The sequence below is a fragment of the Hippocampus guttulatus genome, chromosome 17, assembly GCF_054856545.1.
Source record: "Hippocampus guttulatus isolate MCC_2025c chromosome 17, RoL_Hgut_1.0, whole genome shotgun sequence".
NCBI classification, from domain to species: Eukaryota; Metazoa; Chordata; class Actinopteri; order Syngnathiformes; family Syngnathidae; genus Hippocampus; species Hippocampus guttulatus.
Genome location: NC_141277.1, coordinates 10,462,743 through 10,477,108, shown reverse-complemented (window position 1 = coordinate 10,477,108; position 14,366 = coordinate 10,462,743). Strand labels below are relative to the sequence as shown.

General features: G+C 41.7%; 1 protein-coding gene across 2 annotated transcripts in view; it reads right to left on the bottom strand.

Annotated features, from left to right (window-relative positions):
- Positions 1–14,366, bottom strand: part of cntfr (ciliary neurotrophic factor receptor) — a 188,833-nt gene that overhangs the window by 29,851 nt on the left and 144,616 nt on the right. For both annotated transcript variants that reach the window (XM_086135873.1, XM_086135872.1), the window contains exons 5-6: positions 3,826–3,943; positions 3,007–3,173 (exon numbers count right to left, since the gene is read on the bottom strand). In XM_086135873.1, the coding sequence (XP_085991999.1) occupies positions 3,007–3,173; positions 3,826–3,943 (285 nt within the window). The remainder of the gene's footprint in view (positions 1–3,006; positions 3,174–3,825; positions 3,944–14,366) is intronic.

The window sequence follows — 14,366 nt, the reverse complement described above, 5'->3', positions numbered from 1 at the left end:
TTCAACTGTAGAAGCCTTGATTCATTTCAAGGAGATGAAACTTCCTCAACGGTTTCTGTCTTTATCATCACAGAATGCACACTGAGGACAATTCAACACACACACACACACACACACACACACACACACACACACACACACACACACACACACACACACGGTGCTCACATCTCATCTAATTTCATTCCAGCAATATTCGAATGAACAAGGACAGTCATGAGTGGTTGTACTTCCACTCGGAATTAAGAAGTGCGCCAGAAAGCATGAAATTGTTTTATTTATTTACGATCTGCCTCGTTTTCCCGTAAAATTAATGTGACTCACAAGTTAAATTGCTAAATTAGACTTTTTTTTTTAACAATATAGGGGCTGAGAGAGCAGTTTGACCAAGTGGGACGTGGGAGGGCTAAACTAAAAGCTTCAGACATCGACATGCAAACAGAAGGGATGAAAATGGAAAGATAGGAAGAAAGTGAAAAGAAGAGAAGCATGACGGGGAGTGTAAAGACTGCAAAGACAGGAGCACTGCGCGATTTTTGTATCGACCAATAGTTAAGGGGAGTATCCACAGTCAAAGCATTAATCCGGCTAGCATTAGCATTTTCATCAATCCTGTGTCTGGGATTTGGCAGAGCATGTCACTGGCTCAATTTATTTAAAAAAAAACCCACACACACAGCGAGCGTGTGTGTTTTATACAGCATACACACAAATGTCTCACTCGAAGGGTTACAGCAGAATTGAGGACCGCCAGAAGCACTTCCCTTATCTATTTAAGTGGAGCTCATTCCTTCCTTAAAGTGAACACATTTCCTCTTCATTGCCTCCTAGCCAGTCTCCGAAAAGCTTTAACAATGCCGCTTTTGTGGTGTAACTGTCTTGCACATTTACACAGACTTCAGAATTCAGAGTGCCACCAAGTTCGGCGAAGAGCAATCATTTTTATGAACTTTTCAAGAACCCATTGCGTTTTGGCGTACATCTGGATAAGTGGGCAAGGCTTTGCACCGACGAGGATGTGGATTCATCGAATCAAATTAGGCAGTGCGGCATGTTTTTAAGATTCTTCTGCTATTGCAGAGGTTTCTACATTAGTGCCATACTGCTGACTATAGAAATAATATGCCCTATTGCTTGGGGAGGGCTTGGGGGTTTGCAATTTTTTCTTTTATGGTGGCTTATCCGCCAAATTTGTCGAGCGTGACGCTCATGATAATAGTCTAGTGATAAACCTCACATTGTGCTTCGCGTTTTGTGCGATTGCTACTATTTTCCAGTGAGAACATGTTGAGATAAATGTATTGACATGGCAGCAGGCGTTTGTGTCATCGGGAACTTTTTATTGAGAAGCCTTGCCATTCTTTTGCAAGAGTCGTATAAGCTTCAATCAAACTTGTTTTCCGCAAAGAAAAGCTGAAGGCTGTGTTCATTATTGAGAATGTTTTATTGACACGTGCGTGCTTTGTGACATTTGACCTGCTCGGTTTGTCGTGTTTGTGCTTGGCTCCGCCCACCTCAGCTTTTTGATTTCTCTGCTGCAAAATGGACTTATACTGCAATGTTTTTTGGTTTTTTTTTTTGTAGACTTAAAATGTAAACACTGAATGCACACATGGATCCAAATAGTGTTCTAATACACGAAAGGCAACGTAGTTTGACTTCAATTCACTCACAGCAGCGGACAACACATCAACCTAACTGCAAGTGTGCCGTGTTGCTCGAAAGAAGGAAGAAAAGAGAGTCGAGGAAACTGGATTACAACAGATGAGTTCAAGGAGAAACATGGCTTGCCGTGCGGTTAGCTCATTTAGCGTAACGGTCTAATGGATACAAAGCTCGACAGCAGTTAGGTAGCACGACCTGCAAACTACCTCTGCTACACATTAACTGCATTTGCATCGCTACTTCAACGATCCATCCATCCCTTTTCTCTACCACTTGCCCTGTTCAGTGTTATGCGGAGCCACCGCTTATCTGATCAAAAGGCAGACGATATCCTGGATTTGCCACCAGTCAATCAAAGGGCAAAGAGCAACTATTCACATTCACAGACTGCCAATAAGTTAGACTTGAACAGATGCAGGCTGCTGAGAAGTTAGACAAGTAAAGCACAATGTCATCAATGACTGCCCATTAAATTAGTACAATAAAATCTTGGCATGACACAGTAAGGAGAAATTTTATTGAAGGCTGACGGCAGCAAGAAAAGAAATTGCAAAGGGGAGACTGTGGATAAAACCAAGCATCGCCCGCAGAGTTCGAGCAGGCAGAGGAAGACCAATGTGCAATGACTGTAGCGGTGGTTTAAGTCACCCACTGTTTACTGTATTGGCAAACAAAGCCTACTAAACTCCAAAGGATCATCAAATACATATCACATTTTGTCAGGCCTGAATTTAAAATTGCAAACTTATCAATAGCAAGCACAGAGCAGAGAGAGAGAGAGAGAGAGAGAAAACCCAAACAGTTTCCAAGAGATACCATGTAATGGAGTGGGGTCATTTTCTCATGTATGGACTATGCTGACTTTGTAAGCAGAAAAAAACATCAGCCCGGCATTCGCTTTTCAGTTTGGTGACATTTATTTGGCCACTTCTTTCCTATTTTCTTTGTCTTGCTGATCTGATCATCGATGCGTATATGCCACGAACCTCCAGAGGGAGTAACTAAAATCAATCATCTGTGGCCAAACAAATACTTCGATGCCGGGGAAGGGGTTGGCATCTTCATTGAGATGACACTCAGTTTTTTCAGTTTCTTTGTTCTTTGCCAAAATCTTTGCGGGAAGGGTCCTAAGACTGTGCCACATTGGAAACTAAGCATCGTTGGTCATGAATAACATCAAATGCTACTTTGCGGAGTGGTAATTTACAGCAAAGTGAATTCCAAAACGTTTTAAATATCCGGTTCATATGAGCAATGATAAGAACGATACCACAGAATAAAGCCGGTGGCATATCAGAAGAACAAAAGAGAAAACAAGTTAACTGAGGATATTAACTTTACCTATACTGGACTCCTCAAAAGAAATTGTGCTGGAGGCTTTCCCCAAAGCGCTGATTGCAGTCACGTTGACTTTGTACGGAAAGATGGAGAAGACCTCTGGAAAACGTACATGGCAGCGGTTCTTATGGATGGAATCTTTTAGCACCTCCAGTGAACGCTGGTTATGTCTGGCGAGAGAAAAAAAAAACAGAAAGAGAAACGGCAGCATGTTGTAAATATCTTTCAAAATGTGAAAACAATTATTTTGTTTTTTTTTATGGCAAGAAATCTTTTCAGCTATCTTTTTGATCCCTCCCTCACTGTACTCGAATGTGTGTATTTACATCGTTCCAACCATCTCTTTGAGAGTCTTCTGTATTTTTTTTGGGGAAGGGGAGGGGGGTATTTGGTCTATTCATGCTGTACATCCATCCATCCATTTTCCGATCCGTTTTATCCTTACAAGGGTCGCGGGGGGTGCTGGAGCCTATCCCAGCTGTCTTTGGCAGTGGGCGGGGGACACCCTGAACCGGTTGCCAGCCAATCGCATGGCACACAGAGACGAACAACCATCCATGCTCACACTCACACCTCAGGACAATTTCGAGTGTTCAATCAGGCTGCCATGCATGTTTTTGGAATGTGGGAGGAAACCGGACTACCCGGAGAAAACCCACGCGGGCCGAGGGAGAACATGCAAACTCCACACAGGAAGGCCAAAGCTGGAATTCAACCCGGTACCTCTGCACTGCGAGGTCATCGCGCGAACCACTGGTCCACCGGGCCGCCCCATGCTGTACATGTAAGCATAAATAAAATACACATGTGAAAACAACTTACTGAACGTCCACTTCAAACGTAGTGGGGATGTAGGTTGAGTGCTGCTGGTGCCAGCTGCAGTAGAAGCCTTTGGGATACGTGTTGGATCGACAGGAGACTATGGGCTCTCGAGGGGAAACTGCGGGGCGAAAAAACAAAGAACAGACGGTGACTATTCCACTCAAGTACAATGATTATTAATCACATATGCCGGCGAGGAAGACAGGGATGCTCTCCAGTCATTTGCTCACATTAATTCGCGCTTGGCAACATCATCCATCAACATTCCTTCCTTCCTCAAAAAAAGCCGATCAGAAAATTTCCCAATGATTTTGACATCCGATTCGAACAAATCGAGTACGACAGTGATTCCAGCTACTGCGCATTAGCGGGTTACGTGCTGTCCAAGGTGCTCTGGAGCGCAGATCATCGCACCGATATGAATGTTGACGACTCCATCAACCAAGAACTGTACACGCCTTTGAAAAAAGCTTGAAACATTTACGATTATTTTCACAGGTGAAACCACGGAGGAGGGTAGCCACGTTGACAGAGTCATGAAAAGCGGAGGGGGGAGAGGTGTTAAAAAGTTGGAAAAGAGAGGAGGGAGGCAATATTGTATGATGTAAAGAAAAGAAGGAGAGTGCAGCGGGAAGCGTAACAGATGAATGGAGGAGGTTGTCCAGAAGAAGCGATGTTATGCCAACTCTGAACTCCCTCGAGATTAAGCTCTTTTCTTCTCAGCAAGTGAAGCACACACTTGTCTACCACTCCCTCTTCCTCCCTGCGGCTCTTTGCCCTTTTTTCCCAGAGTTATTTCCATTACATATAAAATACAGTGCTGGCCCGGTACAGCAGAGAAGGAAGATAATTATTTGCTTCTATAAATTGATCCGCAAAGCGCCTCATCTGTTTTAAGACCCGGAAAATTCATTTCACACCGAGTGCTTCATTAGTCCCAATCAGTACAGTATGTTGTGCTATATGGAAGATGTAAGAGCTATTATCAATTTTTAAAAATATATATATTTTAGATGACACATATCGGCACCACATTATGAACACGTGCGCGGTTTAATGAAATGTAATTCAACAATGGCATAAAAAAAATGACACAAAGAAAATATATGTTGAGGTTATTTTTTTGAGTTTATTTTAGTGGCTGTGCTGTAGAATCCGATATATGCTCCCCAGTGAAAATACAACGACAATAATAAACACTGTTTCGTTTAGAATTAAGCAAAATTATAGTCGCCAGATGTAAAAGAGTGGAGAGTTCGATTTCGTGACTAAGAGGAAAAAGGGAAACACTCCCCTGAACCAGTGGTTCTTAACCTGGGTTCGATCGAACCCTAGGGGTTCGATGAATCGGTCTCAGGGGTTCGACGGAGCCTCTGCCATGGAGGTTAAGACACACCCGACTCAGGATGTCAATTAGTTATGAGACGCCCGCTAGGCCGTCACTGGCTGCAGATGATCACATTACATCGCTTGTCCAATCAGTGCTGCGGGAAATTTAGTTCACTCGGTAGTCAACTGTCGTGATAGTACGTCATAAAATTAAAAAGAAAAAAAAGTATACTTATGTCTTGAAGTGATATTTACTTTTTTCAGTTTTTTTTAAAATAAATGTGTTTTTTGATGTTTTGAATTTGGAAAAAGTCATATTTTTGTTTTTAACAAATGAAGAATTCGGTGAATGTGCATATAAACTGGTTGGGTTCGGTACCTCCAACAAGGTTAAGAACCACTGCCCCGGACTGAGCACCGGTCAACAATTTGTCAAATAACACAATGAGTGAGAACTGTTGTTGCGCAACACTCAGTTATGTGAACCATTTCACCACCAATAGACCCCCATTTGAGAAATTCATTTCCTCTTCTGGCCTCTTGAGTATGAACACCCCCCCCCCCCCCCGACCCCAAAAGTAATAATTAAAAAAAAAAAGATGCAGTCGCTTTCTTTTCTGTCCTCAGTGAACTCGGAGGTGGCCTGCGAATGATCAAACAAGCACACTTCTGTCGATTCAGCCTCTGGCAGATATCCAGCCACTTCTATTGTAATCCTATTTGTCAAGGCAGAATCTTCGATGCTGTTCTTGGAACATCATCTCGTCCGGCTGTACCTAATGTGGGGCCAGTACCCGTGGTCATATGTGCGCCGATAACAGAAGCAATCTGTTCTCCATTTTGTTCACATTACATATGAGTTACAAAGTGAGTGAGAAGGCATCCGAAGCACAATAGAACGACTTGCAGCTCTGACTTTGGTTTTCAAGTTACCCGGAAGTGTTTGAGGTCCGACACTCTTCACACTGAGAAAAAAATGCAGATCATCGTGTACCAAGATGGAAGACAAACCCAGAGGAGGAACAGAGTGACAAAAAGCAGACAAACATTGGCCTCATTGTATTCTTGCTATCAAGACTTTAGATGGGGGTTGCCCAAGTAATTTCTGTTCAGGCTATTTCCCTGCCACAGCCAGTTAGCTGTGGTTAAGCAGTCACCACAGCAACTAATTAACCTGTCAATAGCATCAGCAAGGAAGTGTCAGAGAGGACATCTAATCACACTCAATTAATCGCAAAGACTAATTGGGGCCATCTTGATCAATGTGTCCCTCATCTGAACGCTTCAGTCAAAGTTAAAGAAAACACACACACACACACACACACATTGATTGCCAGGGAATACAAACAAAAACCCACATAGATTTGGACTTGAAGATATTCCTCTAGGCTTTGTTGAATGAGCCCGAATCAATGCAGCCACAGTATGAACAACTTGGATAAGCCATATATTTAAGGGCATCAATTAAAGACCATGGCTTGGATAGCTCACAGGACATTAAAAAAAAAATACAGAAGAAGACATAAGGTCAAAATTCAACAATGTGAAATGCCAGTTGCATTTCATTCGTTGTGAGGTCTGACAGAGGGAACTTGGTTTGGGGTTGAACAACTTTAGGGTTGTGAAAACAAAATCCATTTATTTTGTGTAGAGCTGGGGTAGGGTAGGGAACTCCCGTTCCTCGAGAGCCATATCCTGCCTATTTTATATCTTTCCCTACTCCAACACACCTAATTCAAATGAACAGGGGCATTTCAGGCTTCGACAAAGCTTGTTGATGACCCGATCTGGTGTGTTAGTGTAGGCAGGTATCTAAAACAGGGTCTCGAGGAGCCACACTTCTCTACCCCTGATGTAGAGGGTGGTGTTGTGTCCGCAAACCTGAGTGCAAATCTAGATCAAGGTGCAAATTAAAGAATCCATTTCCACTTTTTGTAATTTGTGTGACTGTGGAATGACGGGAGCCATCCACCCAAGAATTAAAATGGCATAACTCATCATCCTGTGTGAACCACTGCGTAGCCAGTCAACAAGCTTCGCTTCAAAAGACTACATTTGGAAAGCATCCATAAGATAAATCCGGCAGTGAAAAATAACATGAAATGGCAATGCCCCAACCAGTGAGATAATACCACGGTTATGCCCAACAGCACTCGTGATTTTTTTTTTTCCACCCTTAACCCTGCTGCAGAACGTGCTCCCCATTAGCCTGGCGGCACGTGCGCCACAAACCTCCCGCTCGGTAATTCGTAAGGGCCCCTTTTGAGCAAGAGCTATGTCTCATTGAAAAGTCGCCATGAAATGGCACTTTGTGAATTGGTCTGCTCGTTTCGGATTCAAATCGATTGTGTTGACGCGTGAGCATGTTTTTGAATGAGAAGATGGAATGAGCGACAGACACAATGGGACCAGAATCTCGTTCACGAACGACCGGGTGAGACATCCACAAAGCTGATGAGCGCTACATCTGACCTCAATTTCAAATCCAATAGATGGCTTTTAAAGTTGTTATGTACTTTAGTACTCATGTTCATTCAATTCTTAAGAGGATCTTGTAGATCAATACACACCGCTTTTTTTTAAAATTACAAATAGAAAGCCATCCGTATGTTCCCCCATCCCAAGCACAAAGACAAATTCAGTTCTTTGAATTTCAAACAAACCTTTGTGTTAAATGTTCAGATCTTTGTGTTGTGATGTCTTGTTCTATTTCAAATAACAATAGTACATCGGTGATGGCCTGTCTTTCACGTTAAACTTTTTTTTTCTTCTTTTGTCTTGAATAGAACAAAAAACACCTGTTGCATTGTAAAATACAAATACATATATCGATCTACAATATTACGATTTTGGATGTGTCACACAAATGTTTGGTTTTTAAAAGGTCAACAAAAAATTGACTCCGATGCTCAGCTGCAATTCTCTGTTGTTCCTGCTCTCTCTTTCCCTTCCGTGTGTGCGTGTTCGTGTGTGTGTGTGTGTGTGTGTGTGTTCATACTTATCACCTTTTATCAAAACAATACAATACTAATTTACATTTATTTGTGACGTGCAAATAGTCTTGACTGTCCATTGACAGAGTGGAGAAATGTGTAAAATTTTCACTGTTCATTTTTTTCTAAAATCCACTATATATTTCAATAATATGGGGAAATAGGGGGGGAAATAATTGTGGGTGAAGTGATTGCTAACTATCATACATTGGATGCGCCTCGGAAGCTGCCATGTTTCCCCGCCAACTTTCTGCTACGGATACCCGAAGCAGACAAACTTAGTGAACGTAGTTCCTCCAAATCACGAGATGTGGTGTCTCTGCTTCAAAAATGCTTCGGAATTAGGTTCTTGCATTCTATTACTTTACCACGAGATGTCACTGAATTCTACAAACTGTTCCTTTAAACCCCCACAAAACTTCCCATCAAGACGTTTGGATCTCATAACACTGTCTTTTGAGAAAATCAGCATAACCGTTATGGCCCAGTGAAATATGCTATTGGTTAGTATTACAAAACCACATATGGCCATGCCAATTCTCCTTTTGGATGGATGATATAATCATATATCATAATCAAAATCCCAATGGTAAGTGCTGTATCCTTTGAGAGTTTGAGCCGCTGAGAGGCAAAACTCATTTAGACAGATGGCTTTGGTCTCGGTTTGATTCCAATCCAACGCCAATGCTGCGTCATACTGCATTTTAGATTAGCTAAGTCATGTGTCATTGGAGAAACAATGATGTAAATTAAGGAAAAACACACACACATATTCATAAAAGGAGACATTGAGACGCTGCGGTGCATTTTTGTCCAGACCAGCTGGCGTGACCAAAGGTAATATAGTTGTTGCGAAATATTTTTATCCCTCCACTGGACATCCAGCAATTTTTTTTTTTTTTGTGGTTATGCAAGTTAATTACATTTTTTAAAAGTGCTTATCTATTTCATGTATAATAATTGCACAGAACCAAAACTGTCTTTTTTTTCACATCAGTCTTGTGTAAAGCGTGGCAGTTGACTGCACTGTGACATCAAAGCAAGGAGGCCCTGTGTTTGAACCTTGCCTGTTCTGTTCGGTGTGCAGCATGCGCAAGTTCCCTTCAAGTGTTTCTTATTTACAGAACTTGCATGGGATCCTTTCAGAAGAAACCAAATTGCCCATAGGCGTGAATGTGCTTGAGAAGTTTCTGTACTTTCACCCAAAGGCAAGTGGCACTGACTCAAGTTCTGCAACCCATCACGGGCTAAGCATTGGGTTGCCCTTTTTCATCTACTTAGAAATCCTTTACTTGTCCTGAGCCATCATACTAAGAACTTTAATGTATGCATATGCACAGCGGCTGCGCTCTTTTCTTTCTTCTTTGTTTTTTCTTTCTTTTTTCTTTTGAGGCCTTTATCTGTCCATGATCCTATCTTCTTTTGTTTTTTCAGATCTGAACCTTTAACAGAGTGAGGGTTGACAATGGACACACACACACACACACACACACGCACGCACACACACGCACGCACAAACACACACACAATGTTCAAAACACTGATGCCCAGACATTCATGGAATGCTATTGGAAACAGTTGTGTGAGAGATGATTGAATGAAAGAAGGATGAAGAAAAAGTCAGATGCAAAAGAGAAACTTTATTTGGAATGGCCTTACTTACATAATGATAATTATAATAAATGTTATTTTTGTCATGATTCTGTTTGTGACCAACAGGTGGCACTGTAGGGCTCCCCCTGCAGCTGCACACCTGTTGGTCGTTAGGTAATTAGGAGTATAAAAGGACTCCCGCCCGACCACTCATTGTCGGGTCATTGTTTGCTACTGTCATGTTTGATTCGGTTACTGTTATGTTTTAGCTTCAGTCATGTTTTTTGTTTGATACTTTGGACTTTGTTTGTTTTGAATTTAGTTTTCTCTATGCTTGAATACAATTTGTCAAGTACATCCTGGTCCTCCCTCCTGCCTGCTTTTTGGGGTCCACCACCACCTCGCAACGTGACAATTTTTGTAGCTTTAAAAAAAAAAACACTCAAAGGTACTTTACATGGTAAAAAAAAAAAACAGAACTAATTAGGCGAAAGCAAAAAATAAGACAATCGCAACATTAAAAACTACATGGGTGCAACAGTGTGTAAAATGAAGAGGTTCTGTTCAACAATCGATTGTGTCATTACAGGTTAAAAGCAGATCTGAACAGGGTTTTTTGTGTGCTGTTTTAAAAGAGGGGAGTGTGTGAGTGTGTCTGAGGTGAGAGAGTTCCAGAGGGAGTGGGTGGCGAGAGAGAAGGCTCTGTCCCCTTTCAGGTCCGGTGCTTGGTTTGGATAGGAGGGATGAGGTGGTCGGCATGGGCAGATCAAAGATTGCAGTTGGGGGCATCATGGCGCAGGAGGTCAGTGAGGTAGGAGGGGGCGAGGTTGTGAAGGGCCTTGAAGGTGATGAGAAGAATTTTAATTAAACGGGATTCGTTGTTGGATGGGGATCCTGTGTAGGTGTTGGAGGACTGTGGGGATGTGGTGCGGGAGTGCGGGAGGGGACGGCGCAGTAGAATTTCGAATATATTGAAATTTGTTGAGAGTTTTGGTAGGTAAGCCGTAGAGGATGTGAAAGGCAATAAAGTCATGAAATGATGTTTCAGCAGCTGAGGAGGAGAAAGATCTGCGAATACGGGCGATATTTTTGACGTGAAAGAAAGCAGTTTTGGTTTTGTGGTTGATGTGGTTTTCCAATGAAAGTGATTGATCAAACTGAAGATATGGATATGGATAGGAGCGGGAGTGGTAGAACCGTCAATAGAAAGTCAGGACACGATGTGCGAAGCGATTTCGGGCCGATGATGAGGATTTCTCTCTTGTTGCTATTGAATTTGATGGCAATGGAATCATGAGCACACTGTTTCAAAATTGAAGAATGATGCGCAAATGAAGCAAACAAACCGTGCTCCATCCATGGTGTAACACACTGTTAAGAACTGAAAGGAGGTCAACTTTAAAGGAGATGTCGAGGTTTGCATCAGCAAGCTCCAGACGTCAGACTCCATCCAGAATACCGACTCTTAATTTACCCCGCAGTGCCTCTTGCACTGCTCACCAAAAGCACACGCTCACTTAGCCACCTGACATTGCAAATCTTACTCAAAAGCTCCGATATAACAGCTTATGTTTCACAGGAAATAAAAATTCTCCGGCCGCACACGTAAACACAATCTCGCCTCAAGCGATTCCTGCAAAATTATATTGGACATTTCCACTGATTCCTCCACTCACACGAAAACCTTTTAGCGAAGGTAGTTGATGCTTTGGGACAACAACTTACTGCAGCTTTCCTGTTCACTAAGTAGCCGCATTTGTGTATTTTGTTGTGGTATAGACTTTGAGATTCCATTTTTGATTGAGATTGAGTAACATTCACATCTATACACTATCAACATATATTTTACTGTAAATGGTTGACAACGAATGCTGTAGACCAGGGGTGGGCAATTATTTTCCAGAGGGGGCCAAATGAGAAGCAGAAAATATTGTGGAGGACCGGGCCAAAAGTTAGAAATAGAAATAGAAAATAAAGAAGATAGCACAATGTCTTTGTATGCCAGTAATAATGTAACATTCTCCTCCACCATCACACTCAGCACCGGTTCTCCTCAAGGATGTGTACTGAGCCCCCTGTTGTTCACGCTCTACACATTTGACTGCTCTCCGACTCTTATTAGCGGTCCAGTTTGCGGAAAGTTTTTAACATGATAACAATCAAACCATTCTAGGAAATGTTCATTTACTCGAGCCACAAGCAATTCACTCTGAGCATGGAAATCGGACTGAGTAAGAATTGCTTCCTTGTTTTTCAAAGTCTCGTAGATTTGAGTCTTTCCAAGTCCAGGCGTCTCCTGAATGTTTCGTACTTTGTTACCGGCTTCGTTTAATCAGATACATATTACTTTCCCTTCCATGGTCATTAGTCTCTCTCTCTTTCTTCATCTTCCCCTCCCTCCCTGTGCTCTGCAACTTGAAGTAACTGCGCCACCTGGTGTTGAAATACCTGTCATTACAAGTCCAAACGAAATGAATGCAATCAAACTTTAATTGTGCACCAATCTTCGGCGGGCCGGATACGGCCCGCGGGCCGTAGTTTGCCCACCCCTGCTGTAGACCATAGGTGTCAAACTCAGGTCCTGGAGGGCCGCTGCCCTGCATGTTTTCCAAGTCTCCCTGTTCCAACACACCTGATTCAAATGATCAGATCATCAGCAAGCTCTGCGCAAGCCTGACATTGAACCTATTCATTTGAATCAGGTGTGTTGCAATAGGGAGACTTAGAAAACATGCAGGGCAGCGGCCCTCCAGGACCTGAGTTTGACACCTATGCTGTAGACAAACAAGTCTGTGAGTCACTTACAAAAGTGCCTCATATCGTTTATGGACCGTGTTCCAAAAGCACGTGCCACTGCTTTTAATATGATACATGGAAAGGGATGTGCAAGTGCATAGATGCAACAAATGAATGAGTAACTAATTGTGTCTGAAATTACAGGCCAATACATTTTTTTTCAAATATTATTAGATTATTTTAAAAAAGGTGGGGGTGCTAAGAAAACTGCTTGCAATATCTCAACATTTTAAAAAAATGAAGACAGTTTGCAATTGTGGTATTTCATCAAGAAACATGACGTAGATGCAAATAATTTGCTTTGGCGTGCCACGTAAAATGATGTGGCGGGCCAGGTCTGGTCCCGGGGCCTTGAGTTTGAAACACGTGCTATAGGCGATCAGCAGCTGTGCTGCGGGTATTTTTCCAATTTCACTCTTATTTTCAGGGGTTTGCAGAAATGTGTGCATTACAAATACATCTTTGTTCAAGTACCTATGCTAGCAACATGGTGGTGAGCAAAACAATTTCGAGATTTTTTATTTTTTATTTATTTTTTGGTGACATAAGGTACTATAAACCTGTTTCAACCTGTTGCCACATTTGTGTATTTGGTTGTATTATAGACTTGTGTGTTAGCTTAGATGAGCCTTATTAGCATTGTGAATTAGCTTATATTAGCATTGTGTGAATTAAACAGGCCCATTGTTCACGCTAAGTCAATTTATAAATAAAACAAAACAAGATCAGCACTCCAGTATTCATACTTTTTGTTATTGGTGCGCTGTGCTGTTTTAAATTGATACCTTTATGCAACAAAGGTTGGGAGGAAGCTAATGTAAACACATTCATTTTCCGTACCGCGTCTTTTGCTGACAATGAAAAAAAAACGACCAAAAAAACGAAAAAATAACATTTTAGTTTAACTATTTACAATCCAGACTGTTTATGTGTCAGATCAAGTCGTATTTACATGATTCCTTATGGAGAAAATGAAGTTTGCGGTCAAACAAATTCTTGGCATGATATACAGTATTCTCTGCATGTCTCCTGGCATGATATATTCTATGTACGTCAACTATTGTACTTGAAGTCTAGTATGATTTAATGCTAAATTCTACTGAGAGCACTTTTAGTTTGAGCAGGAAAATATTGCCAGGAAATGAAACCTCATACTTTAAATACCGCAACGCTAAACCTTTCATTTCAGACTCGAAGTACACTTCACTGGTCTCAGTCGGCTGCAGGAACTAGTAGCATTGAATCTAGGAGCTTAGAGGCCACACATTCCTTTGTTGTTACTTCATTCTTGCCATATTTGTGTTATTATTTATCTTGACAGCACAGTGAGGATTGCCAAGTGAGTTTGGAAAGACCTCATTGCCACTCGAGAATGATTTACTCGTTTAAAAGCAATCTTCTTAACAATAGCAGGATTTGAACTTTTCAAGGCTAGAGCCACACACTTGTCTGGACCTTTTTCCACACTTTATTTCAGGTCTTTGTTGTCACTGTACGGCTGCCACAATAAAAGCCTTGATATAATTCACGACAATGAAAAACTACTGAGGAAAAAGATTCTCAGAAGTATGTTTTGTTTGCTTTTCTTATTATTGTTTGATGCTTACTGAAAGCCACAGAGAAATGACGACTTGGACTTGAAGAATCAAAATGGTTTTATGGCGCCTAAGAGCGGGATTTGATTAAGGGTTAATTGTTTACGTTGGCAACAGTGCACTTTTAAAGTGACTTTCAAATGGGACAATGTCAAAATGAAGGCAATCTTGGAAGGCCTTAAAAAAATAAAGTCATCAGCAGTCATCATGCCGGCAAAGATCGTTTATTTCCCTC